Consider the following 15,207-nt stretch of genomic DNA (forward strand, 5'->3'; position numbering starts at 1 on the left):
ATATGTATATATACATATATATGTATATATACATATATTTGTATATATACATATATATGTATGTATATATGTATGTATATATACAAGCTATAGCAGAGGTATATATGTATATATATATATATATATATATATATATATATATATATATATATATATATACCTCTGCTATAGCTTATCTAAGTCTAAAGTAACCAAAACTTTGTCTTAAAGACAGTGTAGTATTGGGGGAATATAAAGCGAAAAAAAAGGCCAATACTTACTAGTCATGGAAATAACATTTTTAAACATAAAAGTTCATGTATGAAATCTTAGGTGACCATCCACACATATAATACAGAATTTGTTAGTAAGGCAACACATGATTTGTCCATTATTTCTATTGTACTTAAGCGTGTATAATAAAAACACGGATAAACTTCAGTTTTGATGTAAAGATTACTCTGAAGTAAATGACAAAACAGTTGTAAATGCAGGACAAAATTGCACAAGTGCTCTGCTAGATGAAACAACTGAAATTGTTTGGTGACAACGAACGATAAGAAAAACTGTTTAAAGCAGTCCAATAGTTATGACGATAAAATACGATCAAGACAAGAAAAGCATTTTTTAAATCTCTATTTTGATTCTCTCCCTCTCATCTCTCTTCAGTGTTTTCCAGTAATGCAGTCTCCTCTGTCGGCACGTGGGGCCTCAACTCCAGGAACAGGTATGCACAATTACTAACATTGCTACTGGAAATACATATTCTACTACTGTTTTTCGTAGTGAGTAGTAAGAACATACAGTGGTAAACCCAAAGGTATAGGCTTTGTGTAACTTTCAGAAAACTATGGTTTAGGGATCCTGATCAGGTATTTTTTTTACCCCGATCAGAGTCCTTTAATATTTAGTAAATGCAGATACCATCCCAATCCGATACTTAGCCTTGACTAATATTTTCCTGGATAATACAGCTGCATTTAGAAAAAAAGTACCTGCATCCAAGCTTTTCCTAAATAGTTTTTTTTCATTTTGTTGAAACAAAGTATATACTTTCATATGGTTCTTTCTTATTCTGCATATGCTGTTGCAACATTGGCCTACCACCTTCCTTGTGTTAGCAGGTCTGTGTGAGATGCAGCACACGCTTGGTACCTCCATATCATCCATTGCTTTTTTTATATTCCATACGTTGTCACGTACAATGATGTGGACGTGTTGCTTGTCTATTTCACACGCGTTCAGCATCTCCTCAGTTGCCTGTTTTACATGCTCTGCTGTATGAGACCCACGAAACTAGTGCACATAGCGGCACATTGTAACTCGAAAGTGGAATCAATGTGATGTAATGCAGAGATGGTAGGGCATACTGGGGATTCAAAAACTCGAGATGATGAAGGAAACTCTGATCCTCTACCACGGAGATGAGCTGGTTATCCAGAACGATTAATTTAATTATCTTCTCTGTAATATTTTATCGTACCAAATGAGTACTATTAAATGCAGCTCTTTTGTTACCCCCTCACAAAACGTATAACAGATGTTACATGTCACCACTGAACTACTTTCGCTTTCTAATTTAATTTGTTTCCACACTGCAGACATTTTATCCACAGGTTTGCCAGAGTAACGTTACGTGCGTGTAGTGTTGCACGGTAAACCGATACAAGAAAGGTACCGCGGTACCCAGGCAATAAAACAATACTTTTTCACGTTTTATTAGTATCTGTACTTTATGAACTTTGTGTGACAGCGGGGCAGCGTGTCTGTGTGCAGCTTCTCTCTGCTTCCTCACTGACTGCAGGCAGAGTGGGCGTGGTTTAACGGTGACAGACAGTCGCAGAGCGAGACAGACATGGCTGAAAGTGGCATGAGTTCCGAGACATACTGCTGACGTCTGTGTGGAGTATGGAGTTGTACCTGAAAAATAACAATAATAAAAAACATTGTCACAGACTAACAATATGGTCTATGAACAAAATGAGTGTGGGCCTATTTTTTTTTGTCCAATAAAAGGTCAAGTCAGTTACCTTAGTTGTCCAGATGTTAGTGATGGCCAGGCTTCTTCTTTCTTCTATTATGAAGTGAGAGGATATAAAACAACAGTAGATCAATCATTGGGGGTAAGAAATAATATTATTTTTTGTATTTTTAAATGATTACCTTCTCTATTTTGGGTCTCTGTCCCTTCCTTTCTCTCTTCCTCATCCCTCTGTTTCTCTTCCTCCTCATGCCTTTTTTCACTCTCTCTCTCTCCCTTGATTTCTTTCTCCTCTTCTCCTCCTACACTTCTCTTGAGTCTTGACAGGTGAGTTTTACCTCTGTTTTTGTCTCTGCCCCTTACTCACTCTTCCTCCTTGTGAATTTTTTCACTCTTTCTATCCCTTGATTTCTTTCTCTTCTTCTCCTCCTTTTCCTCTTCTCCTCCTACACTTCTCTTGACAGGTGAGTTTTCCCTCTGCTTTTGTCTCTGTCCCTTACTCTCTCTTCCTCTCTCTCTTCCTCCTTGTGCCTTTTTTTTGTCTCTCATCATGTTCATGCCAGTCTTTCTCTGTGAGCCTTGGCCTCAGCAAATCTTGTAATTATGGAGTCTGTATCAAGAGTTTCCACTATCTCATGTTCTATGGAAATGACAGCCAGGGATGACGGTCTTTCTTGGGACATAGTTGAGCGCAGATATGTTTTCAGTCTTTTCAGTGTAGAGAAACTTCTCTCACCTGATGCAGCTGTAACAGGAAGAGTAAGCAAGAGCCGTAGGGCTATGCTTAGATTAGGATACAGATCTAGGAGATTCTCTTTGTATATGTAGTTGAGAATTTCCAATGGAGTTGAGATCTGTCAGGGGAAAGACCTTTTATATCAATGTTTGTTTTTAATATTCTGTGATACTATGTGGTGATATTACTCTGTGATTTTATGCTTTTATCCTATGTAAGGTGACCTTGGGTGACTTGAAAGGCGCCACCAAACAAATAAAATGTATTATTATTATTATTATTATTAACAGCACCAGTAATTTCCATTTTTAGGTCCCCTGCATCAACATCATCCATACTTTTCTCAAACCTTTTGCAGCATTCATCTAGACTGCCTCCCTGTACTGTACTTTTCATCATCTCAGTGGAGTAGAGAAATCCATACATCTTAAAAAAGTTCTGCATGTATGAGAATCTCTCCCTAGTCGTGGCCAGGGCAGTATCGACTAGGTGTAAGAAGAACTCTCTTCTGAAATGTTCCTCTGCAGTTGAAGTGGTCTCCTCTGTGCCCTCATAGTCAAACTGCCTTTTTGTTTTTTCCTGCCAAACCTCTGGCCAGATCATCTCCACCTCAGTCTTCTCTGCGATTTCCCTGGCATCTATTTTAGCGGCATTGAATCCGTGCTCCCTGAAATCTTGGAGGAAGTCTATGACTGCAGAGACTTCCCTCTTCATGGTCTCAATGCTCACTTTGTGGCTTTGTAGGATCTTACTAACTTTGTTGATAATGTACACTACATTGTACCACACCACACAACTTACCATGAATGGTCATTTTTTCAGTTCCCAGCAGAGGCTTGAAGCACTGAATGCACACTCTGAATCCTTCTTTTCTCTGGCGAAGTCCTGTAAAGCCTCCAGGGCATTCAAAATGTCTGGAAGCTGATACCGTTCAGCTTTTACAGCCTCCACGCGGCATTCCCATCTGGTGGTAGACAAGGTCTTGATGGTAAAATCCTTCACATTCGCCTGAAGAATGGCCCACCGTTGAACAGAGTGACTAAAAAGATTGTAGAGTCTCTGTAACACACCATAGAAGTTGAGGGATATTGGGGAGGATTTGGCTGCATCCCCAATGACCAGGTTCAGTGTGTGACTTCCACACGGGACACAGAGGGCTTTGGGGTTGAGGTCAAGGACCCTCTTTTGTACCCCCTGCTTCTTTCCCTGCATATTACTGCCATTATCATACGATTGACCACGGCAGTCAGAGATATCCAGGTGCAGTGTTTCCAGATGTCCAAGGAAAAGTTTGAGTAGGCCTTTGCCAGTTGTGTCCTCTGCCATAAGAAAGCCTACAAAATGCTTGTGGATGGACACGCCTTTGTGGAGCTCACAATTAACTATGCGCAGGACCACGGACAGCTGTTCATTGTGGCTTATGTCAGGCGTGCAATCCATTATGATGGCATAATATTTGGCCCTCTTCACTTTTTCAACAATGGCATCAAGGGTGCCCTTGATGCCACATGGGTTATCAATTCATTCTGGATGTGCTTACTCAAATATGTGTCTGACAGTTCTTTTTCCTGGATTCTTCTTAAATGTTCTTTCATGAAAGGGTCAAATTTTGCCATCAGCTGTACTTGTCCTAGGAAGTTTCCATTGCCATGCTCATAATTTCTCTGTACTCCCACGAAAAGCAAGATTCCGCTCAGCTAGATAGATAATTATGGTAAGCAATCTTCTTAGAATATTTCTCCATCTGTCAATTTCTGCCATCATTGCATTTTGGTTCAACTGATCAATGGCTGTGCCTGTCTGCAGTCTTTGTGTGCCAGGACTCCATATGAGACACATGTTCAGCAGACCTCTCATGCTGCTTCAGGTGAGCTCCGAGGTTTCTCCAATTGTTAAACCCATCTGAACTCAACTGTGTGTTCCCGTCTCCAAAAAGTCGGCAACAAAAGCACATAACACAGTCCCCTGATTCACTGTAGATAAGCCGCGTCCTATTAATCTTCTCCCCGTTTTTCATTTGGATGTAGTAGTTATTACTAGTAAATCTCCGACCCTCTTGATTTTTGGGGAATTCCACACTAATTTGTATGGGACCTTTGCGAACAATCGAACATCGCTCCTCAGCCGTGAGCTTCTTAGGCCAGAGAGCCGGGTCACCTGTTAGTAAGTCTACAGTGCTTTGGTTGGTGGCAGCAGGATTAGCACACCTAGGGCTAGGGCTATAACTGGCAGAACTAGGTTGACTCACCAGAACCCCACCATTGTCATCATCATTGTCATCATCATCGTCATCATCGCTGTCAAAATGGCCATCACTGGACAACTCCTCCACCTTGTCTGTGTCAACGTCAGGCACTTCACAGCTAACGTTAGCTGTTGCTGCTGCCGCTGCTGTTGCAGCGCCGGCATGTCCAACACTTTGGTCACCACAGCAGTGGTAAAATAGTTTGTCAGCTTTGGCAGCTTTGATATATATTTCTCCGCATCTTTTTTTTCTGTTTATTCGAACTGCTCGGGTAGTTTCGTTTCATTTTAGCTTTTACTCCTTTTTACGTCTGTTTGTTTACTTGTTTTTCTTCTTCTTCTTCTTCTCCTTCTTCTTCTTCTTCTTCTCCTTCTGTGTGGTTTATTGGCGGTTGGCAAACGGTGCATTACCGCCACCAACTGGACTGGAGTGTCGTTTGTGTTCATCTTTTGCAGTCCGTCACGGACTAGTCCATTTCATTGTGAAAGTAGGGGATGTATGTGAGACAGATACCCATGAATTTGACATTTTAACTAATACTTAAACGTTTTTCTAAAGAATTAATTGCATATTAATAAAAATTACCACGTTTTTGAAGTATTCATGATGATAAATTTCTTATTTTCCTTTTTTTTTTTTGGAGAATGGTGGGGCCCCCCTACAACCGCTGGTGGAGGGGCCCCAAGCAACCGCCTACCTATGCCTCTATGTTAAGACCGGCTATGCCTGCCAGTGAGAAGTGTCGATCTCCGAATGCAGCGTAACATGGAGGACAGTTAAGGTGGACTGCTCCTAAAGCTTAGTTCCATATAAATGCACGTATAATTCATTGTTTTGTTGTTAGCGCAAAACAATATTGACCTTGAAGTTGAAAAAGGAGCCTCATTTAAGAAACTAGTGCATTGCCCGTAGGAAGCATGTTTTCCTAAAGAAAAGTGGGAGGTTAAGTAGCTTTTTCATGGATGGCCAAATGAGGCTGTGTTTGAAGGTGGGACGTCAGGTATATAATTGGCTGTTTTTGACTACTTTTGATTATACCATTATATTTCACCTTAAAAACTATTTACCTTGCCTTACTTGGTGTAATTATTTTTAGCACAACCTCACATGTGTGACTGTACAGTTATTTTTTCATTTTAAGGTACTATATTAACACTATGGACCTAAAATCACAAAATAACATAAAATCAGAGTAGAAAAAGTTTGTTTTTTTACTGTGAAAACCACAAATATGTTTAATGAACCAATTGCATTAGTTATAATGCAAATATAAATTGTTGTTTACTAAATTGGTGCATAAGTTTTTGAAATTTAAAAAGTTATGTGTAACTATTTACATTTAAATGCAGGCAATGTCTCAGGCTCCTCAGCTCATTCCTGCCTGTTCCACATTCAGCCGTCTCCTCCTTGGTTTGCCTCACAACACGACTCCACTACACGCTGAACACACCACACCAAATATTACATAACACACTAACTATACACTCCAAACACGCTATATGTCACAAATCTCTCAACTCTCAAAACTCGCTATATCTGTCGCCGTCTCCAACACATCACTGCTGCTGTCAATCATCCGCCGATGTCCCTCCCACATCTTCCTGTTCCTCAACAACCAAACTTGCTGCTTGAACACTTTAGTGACAAAAGCACATTTTTACTGTTTCTTCTTGCACCAGACATAAAGCAAACGTAACGGCAATGTTAGCGAAAAAGCGTGTTGGACATTATTTACCCTAAATCCAGTTTTGGACGTCCCAGTGCATCTGCTCCGTCAACTCGGTAGGTAGGCCGTGTGGGGCGGTTAGCGGCTAGCAGCTAGCTAAACACGAACATCCACAGATTCCGATCCCACTTTGTTGACCGCGTGTCTCCGGATCTCCTCAGACCCGAACAGACTCGGTCTGGACTTGTTTAATCTCATTACAATCCACAACAGTCAGTTTAGATGAACAGAACAGAATGGGACCGAACCGCCTGCAAAATCCCGGTCCAGCTCGCGCCGCTGCAGGTATAAATCCACTTGTGACAAAAGCACATTTTTACTGTTTCTTCCTGCACCAGACACAAAGCAAACGTAATGGCAATGTTCGCGAAAAAGCGTGTTGGACATTATTTACCCTAAATCCAGTTTTGGACGTGCCAGTGCGTCCGCTCCGTCGACTCGGGCGGTGGGCCGAACATCCACAGCGTGTCTCCGGATCTCCTCAGACCCAAACAGACTTGGACTTGTTTCATCTCATTAATCCACAACAGTCAGTTTAGATGCACAGAACGGAACCGAACCGCCGGCAAAATCCTGGTCGAGCTCGCACCGCTGCGGGTATAAATCCGCTTGTTTCTTCAGGTATGTCGTGGGCTTGAGCTCTGCAGTGATTGGCTCTGGTGCGCGCGTGGCCACTGTGTGCAGTGATTGGCTCTGGTGCGCACGTGACTGTAGTGGCTCCGGTGGACAATGCTCATGGAATTTGTAAAGCATTTATGAAACAATGTATTAACGGTATCATTGCAGTCCAAGCAAATGCTAAATTGCACGCCACTGAACCACACAGCAGCCATGTTGAAAGTCTCAGGTCAGTCTGATCCTGATCCGCAGAGATATTTGACACACACACACATACACACACAGACAGACAGACAGAGATTCCGTGTATTATAGATAGACAATACTAAAATCAAAAGCCGGTACTTATTGTCTGTCATGACGGCGGCTAGTGGAACAAGCTACTGCTAAGGTGAGTTGTTAAAAAACTTTCTTTTTAGCAAACTCTGTGTACACAAACAATGTTTTCAAAGCTCATGTCTCATATCCATTCACAAAAAAAGCCTAAGATGCATTTTGGTGAGCGTTTCACTGTAATGGCTCCTCTTTTCCAGTAATATCTGTAAGCACCATCCGAATAAAATCAGACAAATGCACTTCGAAAAAGACATAGTGAAAAGTCCTCCTCCCACTTATTTTTTTATATCCCTTCTGGTTGTTATCAATTCAAGCCACTAACCAGGTCACTTAACTCACTGTTGTTTTGCAGAAGCAGTGCATTTGCGCACGCACGGTGACGTGTGACCTGTACAAGAAGAGATCTCAGACGTCAATCAGGTGGCTTAGATTCGAATTGGCTTTTCTGAGATTCATTCATTCATTAAATTTCCTGCCATGTCACGTGGTTGACTCGCACTACCTTTGTGATCTACCAGTCGATCGCTATCGACGTATTGGGCACCCCTGCAATAGACCATACCCCAAATTTCTTTATTTTTTCGGCACCACCAGATCATCACTTTGCACAGCAGAATTGAGTGTGTTCACCTGGGTTTTAAGTTTAGATCAAAGCCGTGCCAAGCCAAGCCAAGGGGATAAAAACCTGTTTCTACTGCAGGGTCAATTGGCCCGAAAAACATGGAGTATACACATTCAAACTGCATAGAAAAGCCTGATTCTAGCGGGTTTAGGAGGGATTTTTGAGCACTGGAAAAGGGGTATCAGTGAATATGTTTGTTGTCTAGCTTGCCAAATTAGTTCACCAGCTAACATGATCAATGATAAAAAGTTATTTATCATGGCAAATTGTATAGATCTAAGCCAACAACAAGCTTGACTGCATGACATGAGTCTGGCATTGGTTGCTAGTGTATGTCTCATCACTGTTTGGACCAGTGCTCAGCTGCCTGCTTGACAAGCACATAGTGTTGTCACGATACCAAAATTATGACTTCGGTCAAAATATATCTATATATGCCTAAAATATCTCGATACCAATACTGAAACTATACCGCGGCGGAAAACTAAAACATCATTAAAAGTAATAGAATAAAATATTAGATGACAGAATGTTGAACTTAAAATTAAAACGTTTAAAAAAAACAAGTAAAAATACAAGCACTATCCGAATAAAATATCTATATCTATATCTATATATAGATATATATATATACATGCTTTACCCCTGACTGCCTCGTGCAACTCTGATGGTGAAAAAGGTTCACTTGTCACCAAAAAATATCACTTGACTTACATCCGGGGGATATTTATGTCATCTATCGCTAACCTGCAGCTCTTTGAACTCTTGGAACAAGTCTGCATGTCTGTCAGCTAGATGTTTCGCCAAGTTGAACATGTTGGCTCCCTTGGTCATTATGGATTCAAAGCATCGTTTACATCGTTTACAGCACTCATGCCACTTTTAGCCGTGTCTGTCTCACTCTGCTCTGTGGCTGTCACCGTGAAACTACGCCCACTCTGCCTGCAGGCAGTGAGGAAGCAGAGAGAAGCTGCACACAGACACACTGCTCTGCTGTCGCACTAAGTTCATTCATCAAGTACCGATACTAACAACGTGAAAAAGTATCGTTTTTAACGGCTGGGTACCCCGGTACCGTTCTAGTGTTGGTTTACCGTGCAACACTATAGGGAATGGGGTCAATACTCAATTTTAGCAGGTTGATCCATGTTTTTTAGAAACCAGTGTAGACCCGCAAATTTTGGTGGAAAAGCGGCATTACATACTATTTTGTTCGCAAGCTAATAAACTGGCAGCCACCATAAGAGACTGACGCAAAGTCCAAAGTCAAAGCTGATATCAATGCAACTAGGGCTGGGACATGAATAATTTGCGTTGACGCGTTGTCCCAAACAGGAAGTGGTAGTACCTGCGGAGGCTGAAAATGGCCTCTCTCACACAGAGACGCTGCATTAACACCGCAGCGGCGGTTCATCAATTCTCCGCCGTTGGTCATTCACACAGTACGAAGTTTCAGTTAGCTAATATTGAGTAAGGTTTGCTTGGATTAGGTTAATTTAAAATGTAAAACTACAGTGACAAAAAATGACCATAATTAATACCTGCACATGTAGTTTTTGGGAAGAAAAAGATCGGTAGATACAGATTTTTCTCTTCTTCCGATTAAAATTTAATCAGAGGAGAAAGATCTTTTATGAATTGCTCATTTAATTTTTTTTAGCTTTTAAGCTCTGTGTGGCAGTGTCCTTACCAGGGTGGGGATTTCGTCATTTTAGGGGCAAGGCCATTTGGCTTTTACTTTTCCCTTTCATTAGGGGCACCAAGGCCACATGACAGGGCAAAAAGGCCATTGAGTAAAATTTGATGATTTACCTTTCAGATTGATACCATAACATCCTAATTTATAATAAGATGTGGATTATGTATTGAAACATTTTTAATACCGATATCAAGTTAATGTTACATTAGAAAACATTTTTAAAAAAATAATAATTTAGTGACACTATACTGAATATTAGTTGAAGGTATTGAATATTTCTCCCAATAGAAATTCCCAAGAATTATGCCAAAACGCATTTTTTCCAAACAAAAAAATTTGTAACTAGAACTGCAAGTAGTTATGAACGGGGGCAAAGCCCCCCTGCGCAACTCGGACCCCACGCACCTCATAGCCCACGGAAGTTGGCCCCAAAGGATGACAGGCTCCGGGCAAAAGTGAGGACACAGGCCAACGTCTGAGCCGTGGTATTCGCTGCAATGGGAAGTGCACTGGAAGTGCAAAAGGCTGAATGTGTGCCGATTTGGATTTGTTGTAATAAGGCACGCCCACATTGACCAGTCATGACCACCTTCAAGATATGGCCTCAGGATTGGCCGTACATCATACCGACCAAATTTCGTAAAAATCGGTGTAGCTGTTCAAGAGATATAAACTTCCCATATTTTTAGCTCCCCCTAGTGGCCAAAATTCGCCAAATTGGGCTCATCCCTTCCCAGTGTCATGGCAACCAAGGATCTCAAATTTGGTGTTAACAGCATTTAGTTTGACCGAGATATCAAACAGTTTACATTTGTAAAGGTAGCTACAGAAATGTGTTCGTGAATAATTTGCCAATTTTTTGACCGAACAAAATTCTTTTGATAACTTTAAATCAGATCCAGCTGAAGAGTGTACGTGCCAAGTTTCATGCAGATCGGACAAAATCCCAAGGGGGAGTTCGAAAAAGTAGGTTTTCCAGTTTTTGCGGTTTTGCGAAAAAACTTTCTAACCGGAAGTGGGCGTGACCAATCGCAAAGTGATTCAGCTCCATTCAGGGAATCTGGGGATACAAGGGTTTTGAATGTACGACTTACAGGTTTGGGAGTTATAGGCAAAAACGTGTTGGCCTAGGTTATAGCGCCCCCTGCAGGCGGATATATGTAGTTTGTTGTCTCTGAGATATTCGCAGGAGTCTGGACCAACCCTCCAAATTGCACCGGCCTCCCTTGCACGCTTTAGCCTGCAGCACCACTTAAAAATCTTTACAATTACAATAGGGTTCCTAGGACCGCTGGTCCTATGCAAGCATACGTGTTCCATCGGCCCCTTGGGCTTGGCCCCCTAATAACCAGCAGGAGACCACTGATGTGTGGAGTGATTTTGGTGACACTACACTGAATAATAGTGAAGTTACTGAATATTTTTTGTAGAATCTCTTTTCAGTGTTGCACTTTGTAGACGGTCCATGCGCCCTCGTCTCACCTCGTCTCACAAACGGCTGACCATACAGACCAATGTTAATGTCCAGCCCAGAGAAGCGCTCGTTTTGATGAAAATATGGCTGTAGCGCGTTGTCTACCTTACTACAGAAGAAAAGAGTCGTCATTCGTGTTTTAACAATGTTTCGCTTATTGATCCGGGAATGGGTTCTAATTTGTTTCCGACTTAACCGAACTTAATCCTACCACATAAGTCAAGTGAGTGACTAATAAGTGACTACTGTGCTCTCAGGTGGCTGTAATTCAAGGCAAGCCCACTATGCTGACTGGGCCAGGGGCACAAAGGCCACTGTGGCCGTACAATGATTTTTTTTCCCGGGGCATCAAGGCCAAAGACTGGGGCAACGGTGAAATTCCCACCCTGGTCCTTACAGAGTCGTTAAGGACACTTGTAAACCGGGAAAGACATCATATCCCAGTTCACTTCAAAGTTAGCAACACACTGAGGTAGAAACTTGTCCATCCCAAGGACAGAACACCCAGGCATAAACAGAGTAGTGTAGTTTATGCTGTTCAATGCAGCCAGGACTGCACAGATTTGTACATTGGGGAGAAAAAACCACCCCTCCATAAACAAATGGCACAACACAGGAGGACTCAAGAGTGTCAACTTACATCTGAAGGAGAAAAAACATTTCCCCTACAGTTCGTTAGAACTGAAGAAGCCTCTTGGATGAGAGCTGAAACGTCTTCAAGAAACTGAAACACATCCAGTTGCCTACGATACAGCACCTAGAATTGTTATTTATTTTTTCATTAATTGTGTCATTCCGGTAATTAACACATTTGGGCAATGCCATCTATGTGTTCGCGTTATTCCCTTCCATTACCATTGCTGAACAACTGCAACACACCATCTTCGTCCACTCCAACTCTTGCTCTCTTACACTTTTTTGGCTGATCTGAAAGTAGCGGACGGTTCCTCTAGCTCCGCTGACTCTTGTGGATTAGCCATAGTGCATAGTGGCACTACAGTGTCTTTTTCTTCTACTGGGTGTGGATCAAAACAGGTTTAATCCTGTCCATTAACATGTAATGTTGCAATATTACCATCAGACCAGACCTGACTCCCCAGGTAACACTGCTTTGTCACTCATTGCCCATCTGCAACCTTGATTATTTTCTTGTAAGCTGCCCCAGACAGCCAGACCCAAGCGTCAATTGACTGATCACTGCTGTCTACGTGTCTCTTTCTTCAGGTGTGCAGCAGGTGTGCCTGTCTCCAGCTCAGGTGGATCCCTTCTACAGTCAGGGAGAGTCTCTGTCATCTGACGATCAGCTGGACCAGACCTGGGTCACTGTCTTTGGGTATTTATGGACAAATCTGGCAACCATTTTTTTTTTCCACCAACTAGATGGTGGAAAACTCAACTCAATGACAGCCGCATGGGTAGTTAGATTAAAGATTTTAAACAGCGAACCCCAGTTACTGATGAAGGTACCTTATATGGATGGCAATTTAGATTTTACACATAACACATTTGGAATGTCAAAAGCCCAAATAAATATTGGAGAAATACAGAATAAAATCTATGTTATGTTATATCTAATTTATGGTCTCAGATAGGGGCCCACTTCATAAAGTAAATGTTACACAACAAGAAACACTCTTTTTCTCTTTGAGAACTGCTTAATTAACATCCACCATGTTCACCACAAACACAATAACGAACAATGTCACTTCCTCAGACATCATAATAAAAGTTTCTGTTTTCTACTAAAACACATTTGGTAACAATATATTATCTCACACATGTAGTTGTTATACCAGCAGGATATACACCGATCAGGCATAACATTATGACCACCTGCCTTATATTGTGAAGGTTCCACTTGTGCAGCCAAAACAGCTCTGACCTGTCAAGACATGGACTTAAGACCTCTGAGTGTGTCCTGTGGTGTTTTACAGTGTATCCTCTGGTTCCTGTATGTCGGGGGGTGGGGACACAATGGATCAGACCAGCTCCAGCAAGTCATGCAGATGCTCAATCAGATTGGGATCTGGGGAATTTGGAGGCCCAGTCAACATCTTGGGCCCTTTATTGTGTTCCTCAAGCTGTTTCTGAGCAGTGTTTGCAGTGTGTCAGGGCACATTGTCCTGCTGGGGGGGCCACTGCCCTTGGGTAGTGTTGTTGTGATGAGGGGGTGTATTTGGTACACAACAGTGTTTGGATGGGTGGTTCGTGTCAAGTGGCATTCACATGAATGCCAGCACGTAAGGTTTCCCAGCAGAACATTACATTGTGATGAGATGATCAATGTTATTCACGTCACCTGTCAGTAGTTTTAAGGTTGTGGCTGATTGGTGTACAGCACACCAGTGCAATATACAAATGCCTGTGACATAACAAACTCACTCTCTTAAAAAACCCTGTGACCTTCTTTTTTGACCAACTTTTTGAACATGACTACAACATGAGTTGCAACATATGGCTCAGAGAATTTTCCAATGTCCTTCACTGAGTGCCTTAATCAACTGGGGAGCAGAAGTGCCTCTTTTCGTGATGCAGTCTGCAAGTTGATTTTTTGGATGGGACCAATGAATATGCTCAATCTTTCGAGTTTGGATAATTTCTTTGATGATGCTTATTTCCAGATTTATTTTTTTCTCAGTGATGGACTTAATTGACTTTAGTGCAGGGGTGCCCAATACGTTGATCACGATCGACCGGTAGACCGCAGAGGTAGTGCTGGTAGATTGCGTGACATTCCAATTTCTTTTCTAGATTAAGCAGCAGGAAAATGAATGAATTAAATAATCTCCAAAAGGCCAAGTCGAATCTATGCCACCTAATTAACGTACAGGACGGCCAGCCTTAGATCTCTTCTTGTACAGATCACACGTCACGGGTCACCATGCATGCGCAAATGCGCTAGCTACTGTAAGACACAAACAAGCTAAGTGACCTGGTTAGCGGCTTCAATTGATATCAACAAAAGAAGGGATATAAAAAATTAGTGGGGCAGCTGGACCACATAAAAAACCCAAAACATACCAGGAGGACTTTTTTTCACTATGTCTTTTTCAAAGTGCATTTGTCTGCTTTTTCAACTACCATCGCTGTTTTCCAAAGGGAATGTTGAGAGGCACTTTTGCACTGTTCATAAAAAGTACGATACCAACTTCCCTCCAAAAAGCCAGCTGAGAAAGAGAAAGGTTAGGGAACTAAAATCACAGTTAATCGGTCAGTCATTTTTCACACAGCGGAATTCACAGGGCCACCACCGAAGCATCGTTACGGGTGAGTCACTCTATCATTAAGCATAAGAAGTCCTTCCAAGATGGAGGGAAGATAAAAGAGGCCTTCGTCGAGGCAGCTGAATCCTTATTTCGGGTTCTCTTCAGCTATCAAGAAGTACAGTTACACAGCGCTGTGAAATAATGACCGAGGAAACATAGCAGACTGTGAAAGTTTCTCACTGTAATTATAGGGCCCTATAAAATCCGTTTCATTTTTTCCCAATTTCCGTTTTATTTTTTCCCAAATACCATTTTTAAATTTTGGGAATCCATTTTTTTTTTTTTTACCTTTTACTCTTATTTTACTACTAAAACAGTGTTGCTTTAATGTAAATGACAAGATGTACACAAATTAAATAGAAATTACCTTAAATGTATTGAGGTGACAAACACATTTCCTCAATACTGTACCGTAGAGTACACTAAAGTGCATCAAAAACATCTTGACTTCATCATGTCTTCATACAGTAGTATATTTTGTGTTTTTATGGGTTTAATTTGGGATTCACTGAATAAAAACATGGT

At 41.5% G+C, this 15,207-nt stretch overlaps 1 protein-coding gene across 3 annotated transcripts in view; it reads left to right on the forward strand.

The window, feature by feature from the left end:
- Window positions 1-15,207, forward strand: part of nup35 (nucleoporin 35) — a 95,684-nt gene that overhangs the window by 52,620 nt on the left and 27,857 nt on the right. For all 3 annotated transcript variants that reach the window (XM_030429130.1, XM_030429132.1, XM_030429131.1), the window contains exons 4-5: window positions 649-706; window positions 12,641-12,749. In XM_030429130.1, coding sequence (XP_030284990.1) covers window positions 649-706; window positions 12,641-12,749 — 167 coding nt within the window. The remainder of the gene's footprint in view (window positions 1-648; window positions 707-12,640; window positions 12,750-15,207) is intronic.

The sequence above is a fragment of the Sparus aurata genome, chromosome 9 (genome assembly GCF_900880675.1).
Source record: "Sparus aurata chromosome 9, fSpaAur1.1, whole genome shotgun sequence".
NCBI lineage: Eukaryota > Metazoa > Chordata > Actinopteri > Spariformes > Sparidae > Sparus > Sparus aurata.